The sequence below is a fragment of the Myxocyprinus asiaticus genome, chromosome 30, assembly GCF_019703515.2.
Source record: "Myxocyprinus asiaticus isolate MX2 ecotype Aquarium Trade chromosome 30, UBuf_Myxa_2, whole genome shotgun sequence".
Taxonomy (NCBI): Eukaryota; Metazoa; Chordata; class Actinopteri; order Cypriniformes; family Catostomidae; genus Myxocyprinus; species Myxocyprinus asiaticus.
Window position 1 is genome coordinate 39,719,191 of NC_059373.1, and position 22,923 is coordinate 39,742,113.

Sequence of the window (22,923 nt, forward strand, 5' to 3'; positions counted from 1 at the left end):
GTTGCATACTCTATTATTTCATTGGACCGCCTTTAGCTTTGATTCCGGTGCACATTCTTCAACCTTATGCAACGTCACAACATTTATTTCCATCCAGAGTTGCATTAATATTTGGCCAAAATCTTGTATTGATGACGGGAGAGTCGAACCACCACTCCGTAAAGTATTCTCCAGCACATCCCAAAGACTTTCAATGGGGTTAAGGTCAGGACTCTGTTGTGGCCAATTCATGTGTAAAAATGGTTCCTCATGCTCCCTGAACCACTATTTTACAATTTGAGCCCGATGAATCTTGGCATTGTCATCCTGGAATATGCCATGCCGTCAGGGAAGAAAAAATCCATTGATGGGATAACCTGGTCATTCAGTACATTCAGGTAGTCAGCTGACTTCATTTTATTGCCGCATAATGTTGCTGAGCCTAGACCTGAGAAATTGAAGCAACCCAGATCATAACACTGCCATAAATCCAAATGGCAACTTTTTTTTAGTTTTTAGGCCAGGCAGTGTATAGTCCTTGTGACAACTTCCCCATATGAGAACAAGTCTCAGTCTCTCTACCACAGATCTGTACTCTGATTGGATGCTGTTTGCACTTTGCTCAGGTAGGTGGAGCCCTGAGCACAATAAACCAATCTGATTTAATTCTGTCCTCCCCCTCAGTGTGCTGAAGTTGGTACAGTCTGTTACTGCCTCCATGCCATGTGAACTGAATGACACACTCACACACTCACACACACACACACACACACACACACACTGAAGATGCCCTGATACACACCTGTTCTGTCCAAGAGAAACATGATGCACAGAAACATGGAAACCATTTCTCTGTAGGCTGCCCATTATTGGTAAGTGATGAGGGAATTGTAAATATTATATTGAAGATATGCATTGCTATGGATATGCTTTATGCACTTGAGAAGCAAACATATGAATTCACTTTTGTTTTTCAAATATATTACAAACAAGTTTTATATTATTCGAAAATCAGTGGACACAAACAGACAATCATGATAGAATGTCAAATATTACTGCAGTATAAGAGCAAGTTAACACATTTGTTTATTATTACAGTCATAGACACTGTCTATGTCGTTGTTTTTGAGAGTATGAAGTGAATTGATACACATTTGGTGGAAAATCTACCTTAAAAAAATCATAATTTTCCCGTTGGTTTAACTATTGCATGATTTTTTAGATTAATTTTATAAGAAAATCTACACTGTAATTCTGATGTGCCAAAGTTCAGTCTGTTCAAGAGTGAGAGCACTTTATCAATTGTAAAACCAATATCAGTAACATTAAACTTGATCAGTAAACAAATATTAATTTGAATCTAATGCTTCAATTAAGAAATGTTCCTCACTTAGCAATGGAATAATTATGTTTATTTGATCTATAAAACATTCTATACCTCATGGCATTAGACACATTATCTATTATGCAAGGTAACTTTTTTTTCAGCCATGCTACAAGGCCTGTTTGGTTTGCTGTGTAGTTTTCTTATAGAAATGTCATCATGACTCATATGACAGGATGCTGTTTGTATTTTGTCATGTTTGAATACAGGAGACCTAAAATGAGGAAGTTGTCACAAGGCCTATATCTCAGTAACGATAAGGTTTCGAGTCAAAAGTCCAATCGCTCAGATGCTTGTTTTCTCTAGCAGTGATTTTTTAACTTGTTTTAAAACACCTACTTCCAAACCCTCTTCAATTAGAGTAATCGTTTGTGAATTATAATTGTTACATTCCAATATCATTATAGTTTTGTAATAAATAGCTGTTGGTTAAACAAGTGAACACAATAAAAGCACACTAGAATACATTGAGTCGAGTTGAGTCGACTATATAATGAAGGTAGATTTTAACTGACAGGTTACACTGTGTTCTAAGAACAAGTGTATGTTATCTCAGGTCGGGGCAGGTTGTCACATTTTTCTTGGGTCAAGTTGTTACATAAGTTTTAAATGTTTATACTACTTATCAATGACCTGTTTCCCTTCACATTTTTGCTGTTTCATGAATCATTTGCATGACTGTTTAAATTTTGCCATTATGCTATTTAATGTCAGGGTCCCACTGTGACAGCTTACTCCATCTAGTGTGACAACATGACTCTATAGGTTAGCATGTGTCAGATGAACTGTATCTTTTATTCCTGGGCAATAGCAGAGGAAATATTCTGTAGCGTATCTGTAGCCAGTATTTTAAGGTTTGTGTCTATTCTGAAATTGACTCTCAAAAATAAACCTACCTACATTGAAAAATATTCACTGGAGTAAAAAGTGTGACAAGTAAACCCAGTTTCCCATATTTTACTTGATTGGTAACACTTTACATTATTGTTCTCTTTGTTAAGGGTTTATAAATGGGTTTATAAATGACTAATAAGTCATTTTCAAATGCATTATAAATCATTGATATACATTTATAACAACTTGCATAAAAAGTGTGACTTTGTGACATGCAATTCTTTCCAGACAGTGAGCATTTTAACTTAACATGTTATTGATGCTTAATAAATACACTTATTCATACATATATTAACCAAAAACATAAAATGACCTAATTCATGATTTATGTCACAATGCAGCAAAAATAGACTGTTATAGTGAGATTAAAAGGAGGGATTATGTCATTTTATTTTTATATTCATGACTGTAATGTTTTGATTCACTTGTGTTGTCACTTTCCTAGTTAGCTGGTGTCAAAAGAATGGTGCTACTCTGAGTGCTGTCCCAACAGTCCTAATCCTGTGTAGTTATCAAAAGTCGTCTGCAAGGGCGCCTGGGTAGCATAGAGCGCATAGACTTTTTTTTTTTAAAAGTCGTCTGCAAAAACACAGGTGTTTATAAGCATTTATAACACATGAGGTAAAATAGAGGTCACTATTTGACAGGTATTGCATGAAAGTCACCTTTTTTCTCTTTTTGCATTTTGTTGTAACTGCATAATATTGATTTATAATGCATTTGTAAATGAATAATTAGTCATTAATGAACCCTTTATAATCCCTTAACAAATGGAATATATGATGTAAGTGTTACCTGAAATTTCAATTTTCCCTGGGAAAAATGTCAGCCTGGAGTGATCTCCTTAACCAGTTAAGTCAATGTAGAGCAAAATCCCATCATTTATTGGTTCAGTCTCATCTCTATACACCCCACACTGTGTTCCAGGATGTATAGCTATTATGCTGTGCAGTGGAGAGGAGCGAGATGCATAAACATGTTGTTTGTACTTTTTATTCCCAGCAACATGTGGCAGTTGTGTAAGATGTCTCAGAATGGTATTCTGGGTAATTCAGCCCAGTCAGCCCACGCTTTTTCCTGCTTTCAAGCTGACTAGAGTCACTCCATGTTTACTGGCTCTTTGTGGTCACCTTGACTAAACATTTCATAATCTTTCAGCCAGGCTCTCTTGCTCTCTCTCTCTCTCTCTTCTTCAATTTGCTGTCAGCTAATGCACAGTGGCTTAGAGAGAGCAGCTGTATGTTGAATATCTTATGTGAATGTTTGTTATTATTAGCTATTTGTCCAATTTTCTCATCAGGCTCAATTGGGCAGCAATCACACTAAACAAACAAGCAAGAAGTGAAGACATCTATAAGTGATTCATTCTAGAACACAAAACAATGGCAACACAGACAGATGTTTACATTTGATGAGTTATGAGCCAGAGTTTAATACATAGGATAAGGGGTTTGTTTAAATCAAGACCAACAATGATTGTGAGCACCACAAACAGTAACCATATATGTGAAGTTTAGCTAGGTAATCTTTGATGTTGGCTTGACAAAAGCCTTGTCTGAAAGTTTAAACTACTGTAGTTTTATCATTTTGAAGTTTGATGAAAAACATTACATTACAGTAAGACAAACAGCCAGCTAGCTAGATAGTCAGACAGACTGTCACATAGATAGATAAACAGATAAACACTCAGATAGACAGACAGACAGACATACAGATGGAGAAAAAGAGGAAAAAAACAGAATTAACAAACATTCCGTTGACCCGTTTGAACATTCTGTCAATGTAAGTCTATTGGATCTATCAGATTTTTCATTGTCTGCTGTGTGAAAACTATTAATCCGATCAGTTAGAAAAAAACATAGCATGCTGTTCCAGAATAGTCTGGAGGTCTGAACCAGGCTTTGTAGATAGAAAGCTCTAGGAGGAGTTAGTGTTAGAAATTTTGGTCTCAGATTAGGGATTTTGAAATAAATAAATAAATATTGTTTACACATTTGCACATTTACACACAATCATAATCATATGCTCACATTATATACACAAACTGTTTGAGTCTTTAGAGAGACAGAGCCTTTTATAATTCACTAAAACATCTATCCACAGATCAGTGGGTCACTCTTTTAGCATATTACACAAGATGAGATGTTTACTTATATGAAGGCTATGACAAACTAGAGATATCGCAAGTTTATTATACAAGTGTCAGTAAAGTATACCATTATGGATTATAAAAGGCTGATACTAATATCTAGGTGACCAACTACGATATTATGAGCATGTTTACTTTCTCTTTGCAACGACAGGAAGCACATTGCGGCAGCAGCATGGGAGATCCATGTTTGAATCCTGTGATGAAATCAGGACGTAATCGCGTTTGCATAATCATTGGCATTTTTGCTTCTAAAATGATAGTTTTACTCCACTTAGGGATGCAAATTTTGGCAAATTATTTTAACTGAGTAACTGCAAATATTTACAGCAAATATTAACCATGAGTACTCACTGGTTAACCGATATAAGCCATAAATCAAACAAGTGGCCAAACAGGCAAGACGAAGACTGGTGATCTATAGATGATCTATACTGGCTGAAACAAAACAGGCTCACGTGACAGATGTACATATTTAGCAACAATTATTACATCAGCATTTGAATGAACAACTGTATATTTCCTTCATTTTGTAACAAACAGTTATTGAATGGGTCGCTTGCACAACCTATTAATCTAAGAGGTGATAACTTTTGGCAGTTTAACAATGGAAGAATAAAAATCAGCCTACAGTTTGTGCTGCTGACCAATCCTAATCATTTTTATTTAGAAAAATCAACATATAGTATACAGTATATACATGGGCAGCAGTCAGTATGATACACATAACTGAAACACGCTCCGATAGCACTGAAGTCCTGCCGGGCATCGCATTCCCATCTCCCATGCAACATAAGCTTAGTAGCAGTTTGACTGTCACCAACAATGTTTCCTAGCAACCCAATTGATAAACAATGCTGCAATGCTAGCATTTGTGCTGCAGGTGTATGGTTATCAAAAGAGAATGTAATTTACCATGTTTTATACAACTGTTTCTGCAGATGTTAGTTAAACAACTTTAATATCATGTAATGCAGGAAATTTGACTCATTTATCGATATTATTTAATAAAAGTGAATGTTTATCACTTACTTTGTATATCTCCCTGGGTACTGACATATTTGAGTGAAGTTACACACTTGCATATCGGCGATGTCGGAGTTGAACATTTCCAAAGGTTTCCAAGGTTCAAGTGGCGTTCCATTGCACTTTTCCTTGTAGGAAGTTGGAAAATCTGACTTTTCGATTAGAATGGAATGCAGCATTAGATGTTGAGGCTTGTAGATGTTTGTTTTTATATGGTACCGCATTGTACTCATGCTACTACTAAACTTGAAAGTCCTGTTTCACAATTTGCACCGGAAAATGTCTTCACGGAAGTAATTATACCAAAGCACATGTGTAACAAAGTTCTTGATGGAAGGAGGAAGCGGGAAACAGCGAAATTCAACTCAAAAGGTAATTTATTTTACACAAAGAACTTACTTTCAGCGGACTGTCAACACACACTCTATCTGGGTGTGTGTGCATGGGTAGCTCTCTCTCTCCCTTCACTGGGGTTTGGCTCGCTCTTAAACAGGTCTCCACTCTCACTGCAGTGACAAACAGCTGTTAGAGACAATCTTTGCCAGGTGATGATCCTTACCATTCTCATCTCCTGATCTCGCTCTCCATTCACAAGCCGATGCTCAACCACGCCCCCACCACCACAGCATGCTTCATATTTCATTGTCTGTCAGACTGAGAGCAAACTAGTGGTTTACATATTAACAATGCCCTTGTGTGTAGATAACATGCCCTACATGTAAAACCCATCAAACAACGTCTCTGTCATTTCTTCAGTTATGCTTTCATTTCATTTTCAACCAATATTATTAGTCAAACAAATTGTTAGTGCCGGTTAATCGGTTAACCGGTTAACTGTCTACATCCCTAACTCCACTGATGGTTAGGTTTAGGTCTGGGGTTTGGATTGGGGGTACAGTCTGTACAGCTGAAAATAACTTGATTCACAACTGGCTTTTGTCAAGTTCCCCAACTCTATTATTTTCTCTCCACATGAATGCTTATTTCAAAGCTTTTGCCCTTTGATTTTAGAAAAAGAGGCTCAAAGTCAAAATGTTTTTGTGCTACAGGGCAAGCACAATCGTTCTAGCCATTACTGTGCATATTTCTGGAGCTGTGCCAGAGGCAGTGCCAGTGTTTTGAGCTAGATGGCCTCTGATTGCTGGTACGCATATAATAACTGACCAGTTGTAGATCAGGGTCACACACTCTTTGTTTGTGTTTGGACTGACCATTTGAAGATCTTGCAATTTGCAGTGAACTCTTTGAGCTATGTATGTAGTATGAGTGAGTTTGTGTATGTTTCCAGTTGCGACAACAATAATAGCTGTATATTATATGTTTACCATCTTTTCTTTGCTTGCGTGCCCGCTGCATGTCATAGAGATAGAGGGCAAGTGAGAATGCACTCTCAGGCAAGTGACCATGAGAAAAAGCCACTTTTTTAAGTAACTCTGAATGAACTTTTTGATGTTCACAATAAATAAGTGGGAAAATGTCTGCTTGTATCTTACCTCAGTTTCATTAAACTTGTTTAAATTCAGCTGATTTGTTTGCCAATTAAGCTGGTTCATTAAAGAAAGGAAAAATTCCCGACTTTAAATAAATAATTGATTATATGTGTAGGACGTTTGCGTTGTAGGGATATACAGGTTTGAAATATAAAATCTGTGATTAAATGGCAAATATTTACTCACTGAAATGAAAAGATTTTCTATTAAGTCAATGAGCACACTGGGCAGAGCAATATGGTGGCGCAGTGGTTTCATTGTTATGACGTCATCAGCAATCCAGTTCCAAATTATAGATCAGTGTTCTAACCACACAACTTTGCGATGCAACTTATGATGTTTGTTTGAAGTATGGTTTCGGCAAACCATTGGCAAATCGTTGAACTATGTTGGTAACGTCGGAACTTGCAACTACAGTCGGCTAAAAAAAACAGCCTGGTCTCATTAAAATTATATGACTGCTGCAACATTTTTGCAAAATGAAATTACGTGGTTCATTAAACATATCACTGCATAGTGTAATAAAAAGCAAATGCAAGATGTTTTTTTTTCTATTTTTAAATGAACAATACCACGTCCCGACCCTAAATGCAACACCTAAACCTAACCGATAGTGACAGCAAATGTGAGACGAAAAACGTAATAGCTGAAGTAGCTACGTCATTTCGTGGTGCTTGTATGACAGTTCCAGCTCACTTGTCAGCAATTTGTCAGCGTTCTAAACAGCTGCACCACTGCACATGTCAGTCACACTTGAATAAGCTTGAAGCTGTATATGTAGTTGGTTATGTAATGTTAGTGTTAAAATGTCTCGTGTTTCATTTCATGCGTTAAATGTTTCGATGTAAAAAGATAGTATTGTGTGAGCAATAGAGCAAAAAATAAGTTTATGAAGTGTTAATCTGCTGTTTTACTTGTGATTTGTGTGAAAATAAATAAAAGTAATTTTTTTTACTTAAGCACTGCTACTGAAGAAATAATTCACTTGAGTACAAATAGAAGTACTATGAAATATTATGACTCCAGTAAGAGTAAAGAAGTAGCTTGCCGAAAAACTACTCAAGTAATTACGTTACAAGTTACTTTATGAAAATTATATTATATACAGTAAATACGCTTCCATTTTTAGAACACAAAGACATTTTTATTCTTGAAAAAAATGTATGCTTCTTTTTACCGAGGATGCATTAAATTGATCAAAAATACTGTCAAAATCATTAATTGGCAGTTATTATTATGGTTTGAAATAATTGCTTTAAGTGATATTTATTCTTTACCCGTGATGGCAAACGCCCTGCTTACTTTCGTAACCTCCGTTCCCTGATGGAGGGAACGAGACGTTGTGTCGATGTAGTGACACTAGGGGTCACTCTTGGGAGCCCCAAACACCTCTGCTTTTTTTTTAAAAGGCCAATGAGAATTGGCGAGTGGAATTTGCATGCCACTCCCCCGGACATACGGGTATAAAAGGAGCTGGTATGCAACCACTCATTCAGGTTCCCTATCTGTCACTCACTCAATGCTGTGTTGATGTAGTGATACTAGGGGTCACTCCTGGGAGCCCGAGACACCTCTGATCTTTGATAAAAGGCCAATTAAAATTGGCGAGTGGTATTTGCATGCCACTCCCCCGGACATACGGGTATAAAAGGAGCTGGTATGCAACCACTCATTCAGATTTTCTCTTCAGAGCTGAACGGTCGATGTTTACTGAGCTGACTATTCATTCACCTCTGCTGGATCTGACGGCGCATTTCAGCGGCTTCTCCCTCTGGTGCACTGCAGAGAACGCCCCTGGGCGCTTCGGCAGAAAAAAGAGAGTATATTTTTCTAAAAGAGTATATTTCTCTAAAAGACCGGCACACACAAAACGTCTTTTTAAAGACGCATCTTTTTAAAGATGCCTTTCCGTTTGTGTGTTATTCCTGGTTGCGGTCGTTACCGCTCAACTTCGGACGGTCACGATCACTGTCTTTCGTGTCTGGGCGCTGCCCACGCAGAGACAGCGTTTGTGGATGGATCATGTACTCACTGCGAGAACATGACCATGGCAATGTTGCGGTCGCGGCTTGCTTTCGTAAGAAAGCAAGCCACCCCAGCAGCTCCCCGCCTCGGTCCTTCTACCTATGGGTATGAGGCCAGTGCAGCTAGCACTGGGGGCGATTTGGGGACCCCAATGGGACCACCTCCTCCGGGTACCCCCCACGGACCTCCCATTCCCCAGCACGCTCGTCCGCCCCGATCGGGCTTCCGGATGAGTCCGCCGGCTCATCTCACGGCGAGTTCGACCTCTTGTTCAGAGCCCGCAAAGCTGATGAGCTCTCAAGCGCAGCATCGGAGAGCGGGCTCATCCAGTCGGACGCAGAAGCCTCAGCTGGGCTCCCCCCCTTGGGGACGGTTGCCCAGTCACAGGCTGATGTGGAAATGATGGACATGCTTTCCCGGGCAGCCGCGAGCGTCAGGCTAGAGTGGAACCCTCCGCTCTCCCCTGAACCTTCGCGGCTCGATGATTGGTTCCTGGGCTCGCGGCGCCACTCAAAGCAGCCACACCCCGCTCCAGTCCCTTTCTTCCCGGAAGTGCACGAGGAGCTGACAAAATCGTGGGAGGCACCTTTTACTGCCCGGTCCCGATCTTTCAGCTCCCCTGCCCTCACTACCCTCAATGGCGGGGCGGCCAGGGGCTATTCGGCAATTACCCAGGTGGATAAGGCACTCGCGGTGCACCTATGGCTGCAGAGTGCCGCCCCGGAGTGGAGCCCACCGCAGGAAGCAGACGCCACCCATCTCACGGCCGGCCGCCAAGAACCCACAGAAGGCTTCGAAGCGCCCCTGAGACGGGCGACCCAGGGACGACGAAACCCACCTTGGAGCTGGTAAGCAGACCACTCCATCCCCTGGTGGAGGGCCGGGAGGAGAATCTTTTGTTGCTTTTTCATTTAATTTCGCTGCATGCCCTAGTGGCTGCGGTACCCAACAGTTCAGCAAAAGAGCGGTTTCCTCGCTCCCTGGGTCACATAACCGGTGTGCACAGCCGTCATCACGACCACCGTCCACCTTTTCATCCTTGCAGGGTTGGCGCTCCAGCAGCAGTCTCCCCACGCCTGCGTGCCCAGCTGTGGCACAAATCCACCCCGATGTGACAGTCTCCAGGGGTCGCGAGGACAGGCCTCTTCCTCCCCCATCCCAGGCTGTTCTGGGGGTGGTCACAAGGAGCCAGGTAAGTGCTTCGATGTCCCTGCGCTCACTTCCATCAAGAGGGTAGGAGACTTGCAAGCGTTCTCTGTCGGCGAAACATGCCTGGAGTTTGGTCTGGGCTACTCTCACGTGATCCCGAGACCCCGACCGGGCTATGTGCCCAAGGTTCCTACGACCCCTTTTAGGGACCAGGTGGTGAACCTGCAAGTGCTGCCCCAGGAGGAGGCAGACCCAGCCCTGATGTTGCTGTGTCCTGTGTGTGCTTTACGAATCTATTTGGATCACACGCAGAGCTTTAGAGTCTCTGAGCAGCTCTTTGTCTGCTTTGGTGGACAGCGGAAAGGAAGTGCTGTCTCCAAGCAGAGGATCACCTACTGGCTCATTGACGCCATTAACTATGGCATATCAAGCCCAGAATGTGCCGCCCCCGATAGGGCTATGAGCCCATTCTACCAGGGGTGTAGTGGCCTCCTGGGCCTTGACCAGGGGCGCCTCTCTAACAGACATTTGCAGAGAAGCGGACTGGGCAACATCGAGTGAGTGACAGATAGGGAACATCCTGGTTACTAACGTAACCTCTGTTCCCTGATGGAGGGAACGAGACGTTGTGTCCCTCCTGCCACAACACTGAACTACCCGCTGAAATGGCCGGGACCTTGTCTCGGCTCCTCAGCATAAAACCTGAATGAGTGGTTGCATATCAGCTCCTTTTATACCCGTATGTCCGGAGGAGTGGTATGCAAATACCACTTGCCAATTTTCATTGGCCTTGTATCAAAGACCAGAGGTATCTCGGGCTCCCAAGATTGACCCCTAGCGTCACTACATCGACACAACATCTCGTTCCCTCCATCAGGGAATGGAGGTTACGCAAGTAACCAGGACGTTTTGTGCTGAGGAGCCGAGACCAGGTCCCGGCCATTTCAGCGGGTAGTTCAGCGTTGTGGCAAGAGGGACACAATGTCTCGTTCCCTCCATTAGGGAATGGAGGTTACGAAAGTAACCAGGACGTTTCCTTTCTGTCACTCACTCGACGTTGTGTCAATGTAGTGACACTAGGGGTCCCTATACAAAATGCCACAACTAGCTGAACTGTGTTTCGTGAACTGGCGGTGTGTGACGGGCAGACTGCTGTGTGCCTCAAAGCCAGCGCACCAGGCCGTCATGTAACCTCCCCCAACGCTCTTATGAGCGTCAAACGGTCCATCAGGAACAAGTCAGCTGCCCAACTATAGGGACAGGCTAGCCCAGCCGAGACCTCTATTCCCTCTCTTTTCTCCCAAAAAGAGTGGAATTTGTTAATTGACTGGGAGCCATAAGTGTCTGCGTCGGGGGCTGTCCCTCCCAAGGGGAAGACACCGTGGAGACCACACCCCGCCCAAAAGAGTGCAGGGGGGGGTTGGGGGTATTCTGAGAGGAATATGTCACATGGTCTTACCGAGTCTTGTCGGAAGTATGTCATGTGGAGAGATCCCATGGTAGGTCCTACCTGAAGGGGGAGGAGTTTCTACAGAGCATGGTGACTGGGGGCAGAGGGGCCTCTGCCCAAGGAAGATGCAGTTTGCCGTCAGGGAAACAATTTTACGGAAGATATAACATGGGGTTGCCTTCGGGGAACTAGCACATGTGGAGCACCTACCTCAGTACAGGGGCTTATTAGCGCAAGTACTGGGCTGGTCAGCAAGTACTCCGCAAACTCAACTGCCAGAGGGCTAAGGAGGAAAGTCATCCAGGGATCACAGTCTGTGAACATGACTGGGAGCCAAGAGCGCATGTTTTCACCTCAAGGGAGGGGAAATGTGCTATGCGCAAGCATACGGTGCCCCAGCCCATCTTGGAGGCATCTGTTGTACCCACAACACGCCTGGAGACCTGCTCTAGGGGAACCCCTGCCCGTAGAAATGCAAGGTCGGTCCAAGGGCTGAAGAGGCGGTGACAGATCGGCGTGATGGCCACACAATGTGTCCCGCGGCGCCATGCCCATCTCGGGACTCGAGTCTGAAGCCAGTGCTGAAGCAGTCTCATATGCATCAACCCGAACGGTGTGGCCACCACTGAGGATGCCATATGCACCAGGAGCCTATGAAAAATTTCAGTGGAACCGCTGTTCTCCGTCTGAATGCCTTCAGACAGTTCAGCACCGATTGTGCATGCTCGTTCATGAGGCACGCTGTCATCAAGACTGAGTCCAACTCCAAACCGAGAAAAGAGATGCTCTGAACCGGGGAGAGTTTGCTCTTTTCCCAGTTGACCCGAAGCCCCAGTCGGCTGAGGTACTGGAGCACGAGGTCCCTGTGTGCGCACAGCAACTCTCAAGAGTGAGCTAGGATTAGCCAGTCGTCGAGATAGTTGAGGATGCGGATGCCCACATCCCTTAGCGGGACAAGGGCTGCCTCTGCGACCTTTGTGAAGATGCCTGGCCTTCGAAGGCAAACTGCAGGAAGGGTCAGTGTCAAGGTAAGACCGAGACGTGGAAGTACGCATCCTTCAGGTCTACCGCCGCGAACCAATCTTGATGCCGGACGCTCGCTATAATGTGTTTTTGCATCAGCATCTTGAAAGGGAGTCTGTGCAAAGACTGGTTCAGTACTCGCAGGTCCAGGATTGGTCGCAACCCACCGCCTTTCTTCGGTACAATGAAGTAAGGGCAGTAGAACCCTTCCTTCATCTCGGCTGGAGGGACAGGCTCTATTGCGCAAAAGTGTAGCAATCTCCACATGCATGGTAGCGGTGTTCTCACCCTTCACCGAGGTGAAGCGGACGCCGCTGAACCTGGGTGGGCGCCTGGCAAACTGAATCGCATAGCAGAGTCGGACGGTCCAGGTCAGCCATCGCGACGGGTTGGAAAGCGTGAGCCAAGCGCACAAACCAAGGGAATGATCATGTCGGACGTACCGGTGGGTGGGGCCTTGCAGCGGGCCTGTGTCCTAGGTGCCATGTCGAAGGGATTCGAATCCCGTGGCCGTGCTGAGTCCAGGGACATCGAAGCACTTACCTGGCTCCTACCGCCCACCAGATTGGCCGAGGAGGGGGGAAGAGGAGTCTCGTCCCCGTAGTCCACCGGACCCAATCCCATGTGGGCATGTTTGTGCCACAGCTGGGTGCACAGGGGTGGGGGGACCGCCGCTGGTGCACCATACCTGCAAAGATATAACTGTGGACACCGGGGGATGGAGTGGTCTGCTCCTTGCCCCTGGGTCGCCCGTCTCAGGGGTGCTTTGAAGCCTTCCTCAGATTCTTGGCGGCCGGCCGTGAGACGGGTGGCATCTGCTTCCTACGCTGGGCTCCACGCTGGGGCCGGGCCAGGGGGGCGGGCTGTGGCGTAGCTGGTGTTGTAGTTGCTGGAGGACGCCCTTGGCGACGAGCAGACGGGGTGCGGGGTCTTGAACCGCGCCGGGGCAGGATGTGCTGTATGGCCTCCATCTGCTGCTTCACCGCTGAGAACTGCTGGGAAAAGTCCTCGACGGTGTCGCCGAATTGGCCAACCTGGGAGATGGGGGCATCAAGGAACCGTGCCTTCTCAGCCTCTCGCATCTCAACCAAGTTGAGCCAAAGGTGGTGCTCCTGGACCAAGAGGGTGGACATTGCCTGCGCGAGAGACCACGCCGTGACCTTTATCGCCCAGAGAGCGAGGTCGGTCACCGAGCGCAGGTCCTGCATCAATCCCAGGTCAGAACTACCCTTGTGCAGTTCTTTTAACGCCTTGGCTTGGTGTACTTGCAGGAGAGCCATGGCGTGCAGGGCAGAGGCGGCTTGACCAGCGGCACCGTATGCCTTAGCAGTCAGGGACGATGTAAACCTACAGGCCCTGGACGGGAGTTTCGGGCGCCCGCGCCAGATGGTGGCACTCTGCGGGCACAAGTGCACCTTGTCCACCTGGGGGATCACCGAATACCCCCTGGCCGCTCCGCCATCGAGGGTAGCGAGAGCGGGGGAGCTGAAAGACCGGGACTGGGCAGTAAAAGGTGCCTCCCACGATCTTATCAGCTCCTCATGCACTTCTGGGAAGAAAGGAACGGGGGCGGGGCATGGCCGTGGGAGGCGCCCCGAGCCCAGGAACCAATCGTCGAGCCTCGAGGGTTCAGGGGAGAGTGGAGGGTTCCACTCTCGCCCGACGCTCGAGGCCACCTGGGAAAGCATGTCTGTTATTTCCACATCGGCCTGGGACTGGGCGACCATTCCCGAAGGAGGAAGCCCAGTCGAAGCCCCCGCTCTCCGATGCTGCGCTCGATAACTCGTCTTCTTTCCGGGCTCTGAACGAGAGGTCGAACTCACCCTGAGATGATCCGGCGATCTCGTCCGAGCACCCGACTGGGGCAAGCGAGCATGCTGGGGAATGGGTGGTCCGTGGGGGGATACCCGGCGGAGGTGGTCCCATTGAGGTCCCCAAATTGCCCCCAGTGCTAACCGGCACGGCCTCATACCCGTAGGTAGAAGGACCGAGGCGGGGAGCCGCTGGGGTGGCTTGCTTTCTTACGAATTTCAACGTTGCCATGATCATGTTCTCGCAATGAGTACAAGACCCATCCATGAACGATGTCTCCGCGTGGGCAGCGCCCAGACACATAAGAGAGCGATCGTGACCATCAGAAGCGGAGAGATAATGACTGCAACCAGGAATAACACACAAATGGAAAGTCATCTTTAAAAAGACGTTCTGTGTGTGCCACTCTTTTAGAAAGAAAATATACTCTTTTTAGAATATACTCTTTTAGTTGTTTCTGCCGAAGCGCCCAGGGACGTTCTCTGCACTCCATGGGTGCAGAGGGGGAGAAGCTGCTGAAATGCGCCGTAGAATCCAGCAGATGAGGTGAATGAACTTTGCGGATTAATTCAGCTTCAATGAATAGAACCGCTCGGCTCCGAAGAGAAAATATGAATGAGTGGTTGCATACCAGCTTCTTTTATACCCGTATGTCCGGGGGAGTGGCATGCAAATTCCATTCGCCAATTCTCATTGGCCTTTTTAAAAAAAAGCAGAGGTGTTTGGGGCTCCCAAGAGTGACCCCTAGTGTCACTACATCGACACAACGTCGAGTGAGTGACAGATAGGGAACATATACTCTGTCACCTATTCCTAACAAAAGCATTCTAAAGTGCTAATTTGTTATTCTAGAAAAAAATTTTTTTATTAAAACAATTGAATATGGTTGCGCTACCATGCGAAAATCACAACACAGTGGGTTTTTTCCACATTTGCTGAGGTATTGAGTTCTTACAAGTTGATTTAAACTTGCAAGTTAGATTTTGGTTTTAAAAATAGGCAAAAAGAAACACATTTCTCCTGAAATTCTATTTTCTCCTAAAGTCTATTGTTTTAGAGAGATGAAGGCTATTCCATGCATTACTGTTTTGAAAAAAGAATCTCTAACCAGGATAGAGAGAGAAATGTTCGGCCAGATGCACAACAAAAAGACAAGTAAATCACAGTTTGAGAAACAGACTCCTCACAGGTCCTAAACTAGCAGCTTCTAAATGCCAAAGACCTGCATTGCTGCAAGAGGATTCTTCGACAAACAGAACATTTTAAGAATACAACATTTATTTAAATAGAAATAGCAATTTGTAACATTCTAAATGTCTCTAAATCATCTCTAAACTACATAATGTGCATTGTGACTGAAACACTTTCCTATTTCTGGTTTATTCTCATTCACGTATGTCCAAGTATTTTGGCTATTAAGTTAACATACTGTACAAAACTAATATAATTCAATATCATAGTGGAAATGTATCCTCTATGATATTTCAGCAATCCAGATATGGAATGAGATTATTAAGCAAACTATTATCAACTCCTACATGCCAACTGAATAAAATAAGGCAAAAATAAACATTTCACACAGTGTTTAGTGAGAGATATGATTGATTCAAATACTAAAAGTGGTTGTTCTTTATATGTATTATTGTATTACAGTTGCAATAATAAAGTCTTGATTAACATTATGGTTATTTAACATATTGAGATATTATAATTAAGTAAATTTTAGCATTTGGTTACATTATGTTTTGTGATTTCTCATACCTTCTTTATATAACATCAATCCCTTGCACACTTTTGGCCTCTAGCAGGTGAAGCTTTTCAGACAGATAAACAGCAGAACAGGGCAGGAAAGTACAGTACAGCATCATGAGCGAGAGTGTTACCCGCTAGGACAGTTTATTTTGAACAAGAGGGGCAAACGGTTACAGAATTTAACGCGGGATTACAATACCGAAATTATGCGGATCGATAGAAGGGAAAGCCCGTCAGTGCGCGATGGTGCGAGGAATCGGACGGTGGGAAAAAGTAGGAAGTATACAAGATATCCCCACACATGTCAAACTACATTGTGTTAATGTTTGACACAGTTTATACATTGCCTACCTTACAAACAAGTGAAGTTTGATCAGTGATTAAACGTGTTCATACGGTTCCCTCGTATCTGAATGAATGGCTCCTTTCCAGAATAAAAATGAAATATGCAGAAAATCACCATATTACAGTTCTTGTATAATGACAGGGCAGAAAGTCTTGAAAAAGCTAGAGAAGAGAGGACACCAGTAGCAGTTTATGCAAGCTGCTGTGCTCATGATGCTGTGCCCTGCAGGCTTCTGTCATGCCGCGCACAGCGCATTTTAATTTATAAACAGATTTAGCGCTTATAACTTTCTTCTTCCCAAAAATTCAGAAATATGATGTATTTTCAAATGCTTCAATTTAATACAGCATGTCTATTTTCCCACCCATAACCATGGTCTTAGCAATGTCCCTATAACAGGTTAACAGATTGGCATTTTGATCACAAACTCTTAGAAATTATTTTCAGTTTTCCTATCTGTAAGTCACACAAGAAACCCATGATATCATATCGCAACCTCAAAGCTGTTGAGCCTTCATCTTTCTCTGCCTCCATCTGTGCTCTCTCGCTTTCTGAATCCATGTCTCTCTGACATTCTCTCAAATTATAATTCTGTCATCTCAGATGCTGTTGAAGAGCATGCCCCCATTAAGACTCAGCTGGTGCCATCATCTCACTCATCCCCTTGGTTCAGTTCTTAGCTTCTGGCCATGAAGAGAAGTGGTCGTCGCCTTGAGCGACTTTGCAGAAAAACAGGCCTCTCTGTTCACTCTTTAGCTCTTTCTAAACAGCTGCCTAAATATAGAGCTACTCTTAATGCGTGCTGTTAATGCATCCATCGTACCTTTCCTGTATCATAAATAATGCAAGCTGCAGACCTAAAGCTCTTTTAATTTTCCCACTTGAAGAAGTTTCAGGCTCTGATGAACTCATGTTGCTCCTTTCTTCACTTTTTTCAAAATAAAATTAATTCCCATTACCAATCTTTTGTTGCGAACACTTCTGAGACTCATCTTTTACACCCTATCCAATCTACCCTGCTCAACTATCGTCCAATTTCCAACCTGCCTTTCATCTCTAAAGTTAAAATCACATTTAGCCAATAATCTCTATGACCCTTTTCAATCTGACTTTCGTCTAATTCACAGTTCTGAAACAGCTCTCCTGAAGGTTGTTAATGATCTTCACCTCTCTGCTGACTCTCTGGTCCCTCAGTGTTCTGATCCTCCTTGATTTGAGCTCTGCTTTTGACACTATCTGCCTCAACACTCTCCTCTCTAGACTCTCAGATATGGGTATCACTGGCACAGCTCTGTCATGGTTTTCTTCCCACCACACTAACAGCCAGCATTTTGTCTCCACAAAGAAATTCAAATCCCCTATTGCTCCTCTCACTCAGGGTGTCCCCCAGTGTTCTGTTCTGGGTCCTCTTCTGTTCATAATTTACATTCTCCCTCTTGGACAAATCATTATTCTTCCAACTACGCCACATTGCATGACTCCAAACCATGCTTAGTTCAAAGGATGCTGAATCACTAGTTCATGCCTTCATAACATTACGTCTTGACTACTGGAACTGCCTCTTCATCGGCCTACCCGGTAAAAGCATTGCCAGATTGCAATACATCCAAATTTCTGCAGCTAGGGTCCTCACAAACACTGAGCAGTCTGCACATATCACTCCCATCTTGTTCAATTGCACTGGTCTCATGATGAATTCTGTTCAAAATTCTTCTCTTAACTTTCAAAGCTCTTCATGATCTTGTACAGTGCCTCTCTATTTACGTGATCTGATACATCCATACACACCTTCTTGTTCTCTTCATTCTTCTGATTCCAGATTGCTCTCTAACCCAATATTTCTCTTGACTTTTGGTGGCAGATCCTTCAGTGTAATTGCACCAAAAATGTGGAATTCACTCCCTATGAGCTTCCGCGACATCTCCCCAGAAAACACATTTGGTTGTGAAAAAGTGTTTTTTTTTTTTTTTTATATATATGTGAAAAGTTATTTATAAAGTTTTTAGCCGATGCAATTAATCTGATAGATGTTGGGGGGTTTTCACGTTAAAAATATGTTTTTTCACAACATTGCACAATGTTTTTATCATGTCTGCAAATCTTCTTGATATTTAGGGTAAGAAATTGCAGTCTACACCGCTCCGACCCAGACAGCTTAATTATCATAGAGACGAGCAAACATCCACAATTTTGTGTCACAATATATGGGTTATCATAGTTGCAGAGACATCAAACATGGGAGCGGCAATGGGCCATCGAGAACCATCTCAGACAACTAGGCACCACAACTTTTGTCAAATCTAATTTACATTAGGTGCATAACTTCATTTACATAGAAAGCGTAGATTAATTTACATTATTGGCAGCAAACTGTTTTTACATAGTACATAAAAGTATGAGTTTAGAATGTTCACTGTTCAGTCTGACTCCGCTGAATCCAAGGTGCTTCATGTACTTTGTCACTGCTACACTGCACTGAAGACTTCAGCATCATCAACCGAAGACCAAGATGCCTTTCCTTCTTTACTTTTGTGAGTTTTATTTTTCTTACATTAGGAACCTACTTACCCCATCCAACCTAGTAGTCCTTCATGTGTTGTTGTTTTCAAAATGTATATTTTCTAAAAATGTTTTTACCCAAGTTGCGATAACATTTTTTTTCCGACGTACTTAATGTGACAGATGTCAGGATTTTTTAATGTTATAAATACACTGGCAGCCAAAAGTTTTGAATAATGTACATATTTTGCTGTTTCAGAAGGAAATTGATACTTTAATTCACCAATGTGTCATTCAGCTGATCACAAATTATAGTTAGGACATAACTGATGTAAAAAACAGCTCCATCAATAATTTTTGATCAAATCTAGACAGGCCCCACTTCCAGCAGCCATCACTCCAACACCTTATCCTTGAGTAATCATGCTAAATTGCTAATTGGTACTAGAAAATCACTTGCCATTATATCAAACACAGTTGAAAGCTATTTGGTTCATTAAATGAAGCTTAACATTGTCTTTGTGTTTGTTTATGAGTTGCCACAGTATGCAATAGACTGGCATGTCTTAAGGTCAATATTAGGTCAAAAATTGCAAAAAAGAAACAGCTTTCTATAGAAACTCATCAGTCAGTCATCGTTTTGAGGAATCAAGGATATACAATGCTTGAAATTGCCATTTGATAAAAATTTGTACACTATAGTCTTCAAAGACAAAGGACAACTGGCTCTAACAAGGACAGAAAGAGATGTGGAAGTCCAGATGTACAACTAAACAAGAGGATAAGTACATCAGAGTCTCTAGTTTGAGAAATAGATGCCTCACATGTCCTCAGCTGACAGCTTCATTGAATTTTACCTGCTCAACACCAGTTTCATGTACAACAGTAAAGAGAAGACTCAGGGGTGCAGGCCTTATGGGAAGAATTACAAAGCCACTTTTGAAACAGAAAAACAAAAAGAAAAGGTTAGAGTGGGCAAAGAAACAGACATTGAACAACAGAAAATTGGAAAAGAGTGTTATGGATCTTAACCCATTGAGCTTTTTTGGATCAGCTAGACTATAATGTGTGTGAAAAGTGCCCGACAAGACAGCCACATCTATGGCAAGTGCTACAGGAAGTGTAGGGTGAAATGTAACCTGATTTTTTGATGAGAACTCTTTGAAGTAGTTTAATTTTTTTTTCGAATTGTAATAGTATTTGTAATTTGAAACATTGTAATTTTTCACATTATTAATGTCCTGACTATACATTGTGATCAGTTGAATGCCACATCAGTTGAAAATACCAATTTCTTTCCATAAGAGCAAAATCTGTACATTATTGCAAACTTTTGGCTGCCAGTGTATGTCTTTTCACAACATTGCATAAACATCATCAAGATGTTTTTATAACACCAGCACATCTCCTTGTGAAGTTTTAGGAACGTTCTTGCCATGTTTAACCTGGTATTACACATTCAGTCATCATTTATTTTTATTTTATTTACCACATTATCTTCCAAAGCAAAGAGTTAACCAAAAACAAATAGTACTGGTGAGAGAAAGAGATCAAAAATGGGCTTGAAGAGGTGTCTTTTATATTACTTTCAAAATAATTTGCATTCTTCAAATTGTCATAGGCTACATCAGCTTAAACACAAAACACATTTATTTACTCAATGCATTTATTCACAACATGTAAAAAGGACAATTTGCATAAACACTTGTGCACTGATAACTATATGTAGGAGAGACCAGGACTAGTTGTACCCAGGGGGAAGTTGTCACAAGGGCTAGATCTCAAAACAATAAGATACTATAAGTAACGTCATGGTTACTTGTGTAACCTCTGTTCCCTGATGGAGGGAATGAGACGTTGTGTCGATGTAGTGACAATAGGGGTCACTCTTGGGAGCCCGAGATACCTCTGGTCTTTGATAAAAAGCCAGTGAAAATTGGCGAGTGGTATTTGCATGCCACTCCCCCGGATATACGGGTATAAAAGGAGCTGGTATGTAACCACTCATTCAGGTTTTATGCTGAGGAGCCAATATAAGGTCCGGCCATTTCAGCGGGTAGTTCAGCGTTGTGGCAGGAGGGACACAACGTCTCGTTCCCTCCATCAGGGAACGGAGGTTACACAAGTAACCATGACGTTCCCTATCTGTCACTCACTCGACGTTGTGTCGATGTAGTGACACTAGGGGTCCCTATACGAAACGCCACAATTGGCTGAACTGTGTTACGTGAACTGGCGGTGTGTGGTGGGCAGACTACTGTGTGTCTCATAGCCAGCACACCAGGTCGACACGTAACCTCCCCCAACATAGTTATGAGTGTCGAACGGCCCGTTTTGGGGACAAGTCGACTACCCAAAAGATAGAGACAGGCTTAACCCAGTCGTGGCCTCTTTTCCCCTTCTTTTTTTCCACTCCCTAAAAAAGAAGGGGGATTATCCGACTGGGCCGCCAGGTCTAGTCGGGGGGTGTCCCTCCCAAGGGGAAGACACCGCGGAGACCACACCTCGCCCAAAGTGAGGGGGGGATATTTAAGTGGAAAAATATGTCACATGGTCTTTCCAACCATGTGTAGATCCTGCCCAATGGGGGAGGAGTTACTACAAACATGGAGACTAAGACGCAATTTGCCAACAGGGAAACGAATTAGCGGAAGATATATATTGCATGGGGTTAGCCTTACAGGGAACTGCCACATGCGGAGCACCTACCCCAGAACAGGACTCTTAGTTCGCATGTGTACTGGGCCGGCAGCGAGTCTCTCCGAAAACTTGACTGCCACAGGGCTCGGAGGAAGTCAACCAGGGAACAAAGTTTGTGAACACTACTGGGAATTAATGGCGCACGTCTTCAGCTCCAAGGGAGGTGTAAGATGCTATGTGCAAGTGATACACCTGGCCGGCTATCCCGGGCTTATCCGCTTGTGTTGCATGCCACTACCTGGGACGAAACCAGTTCCACCCGTAGGTTGTAGAACCCTGCACAGGTGTTGGGTGCAAATGTCTGTTAGAGAGGCACCCCTGGCCAGGGCCCAGGGAGCCGCTACACCCCTGGTAGAATGGGCTTGTAGCCCTACCAGGGGCGGCATGTCCTGGGCGACATATGCCATAGTTATGACGTCAATGAGCCAGTGGGCGATCCTCTGCTTGGAGACAGCGCTTCCTTTCTGCTGTGCACCAAAGCAGACAAAGAGCTGCTCAGAGATTCTAAAGCTCTGCGTGCGATCCAAATAGATGCGTAAAGCGCAGACCGGACACAGCAACGACAGGGCTGGGTCTGCCTCCTCCTGGGGCAGCGCTTGCAGGTTCACCACCTGGTCCCTAAAGTGGTGGTGGGAACCTTGGGCACATAGCCCGGTCGGGGTCTCAGGATCACGTGAGAGTAACCCAGACTGAACTCCAGGCACATTTCGCTGACAGAGAATGCTTGCAGGTCACCTACCCTCTTGATGGAAGTGAGCACAGTCAGGAGAGCAGTCTTCAAGGAGAGTGCCTTATGCTTGGCTGACTGCAAAGGCTCAAAGGGGGCTCTCTGCAGACCCTGAAGAACTACAGAGAGGTCCGATGAGGGAATGAGGCACGGTCTGGAGGGATTCAGCCTCCTGGTGCCTCTTAGGAACCTGATGATCAGGTCATGCTTCCCTAAGGACTTACCGTCGACTGCGTCGTGATGTGCTGCTATGGCGGCAACGTACACCTTCAAGGTAGAAGAGGACAGCCTCCCTTCCAACCTTTCCTGCAGGAAGGAAAGCACTGATCCGACTGCGCATCTCTGGGGGTCTTCCTGACAGGAAGAAAACCACTTAGCAAACAGACGCCACTTAAAGGCATACAGGCGCCTCGTAGAGGGGGCCCTAGCCTGAGTGATCATGTCTACCACTGCAGGTCCCGTCCAGGGGCCAGATATGGAGATTCCAGACGTCTGGGCACGGGTGCCAGATGGTGCCC

The 22,923-nt window shown here is 44.1% G+C and overlaps 1 protein-coding gene across 4 annotated transcripts in view; it reads left to right on the forward strand.

Moving 5' to 3' along the window:
* Nucleotides 1-698: 698 nt before the first annotated feature.
* The window catches only part of LOC127420783 (cAMP-dependent protein kinase inhibitor alpha-like), a 44,137-nt gene continuing 21,912 nt past the window's right edge, over nucleotides 699-22,923 (forward strand). For all 4 annotated transcript variants that reach the window (XR_007893867.1, XR_007893868.1, XR_007893869.1 and 1 more), the window contains exon 1: nucleotides 699-851. Coding sequence is in view for 1 of the 4 variants with exons in the window: in XM_051663326.1 (XP_051519286.1) it covers nucleotides 714-851 (138 nt within the window). In the remaining 3 variants the exon portion in view is untranslated. The remainder of the gene's footprint in view (nucleotides 852-22,923) is intronic.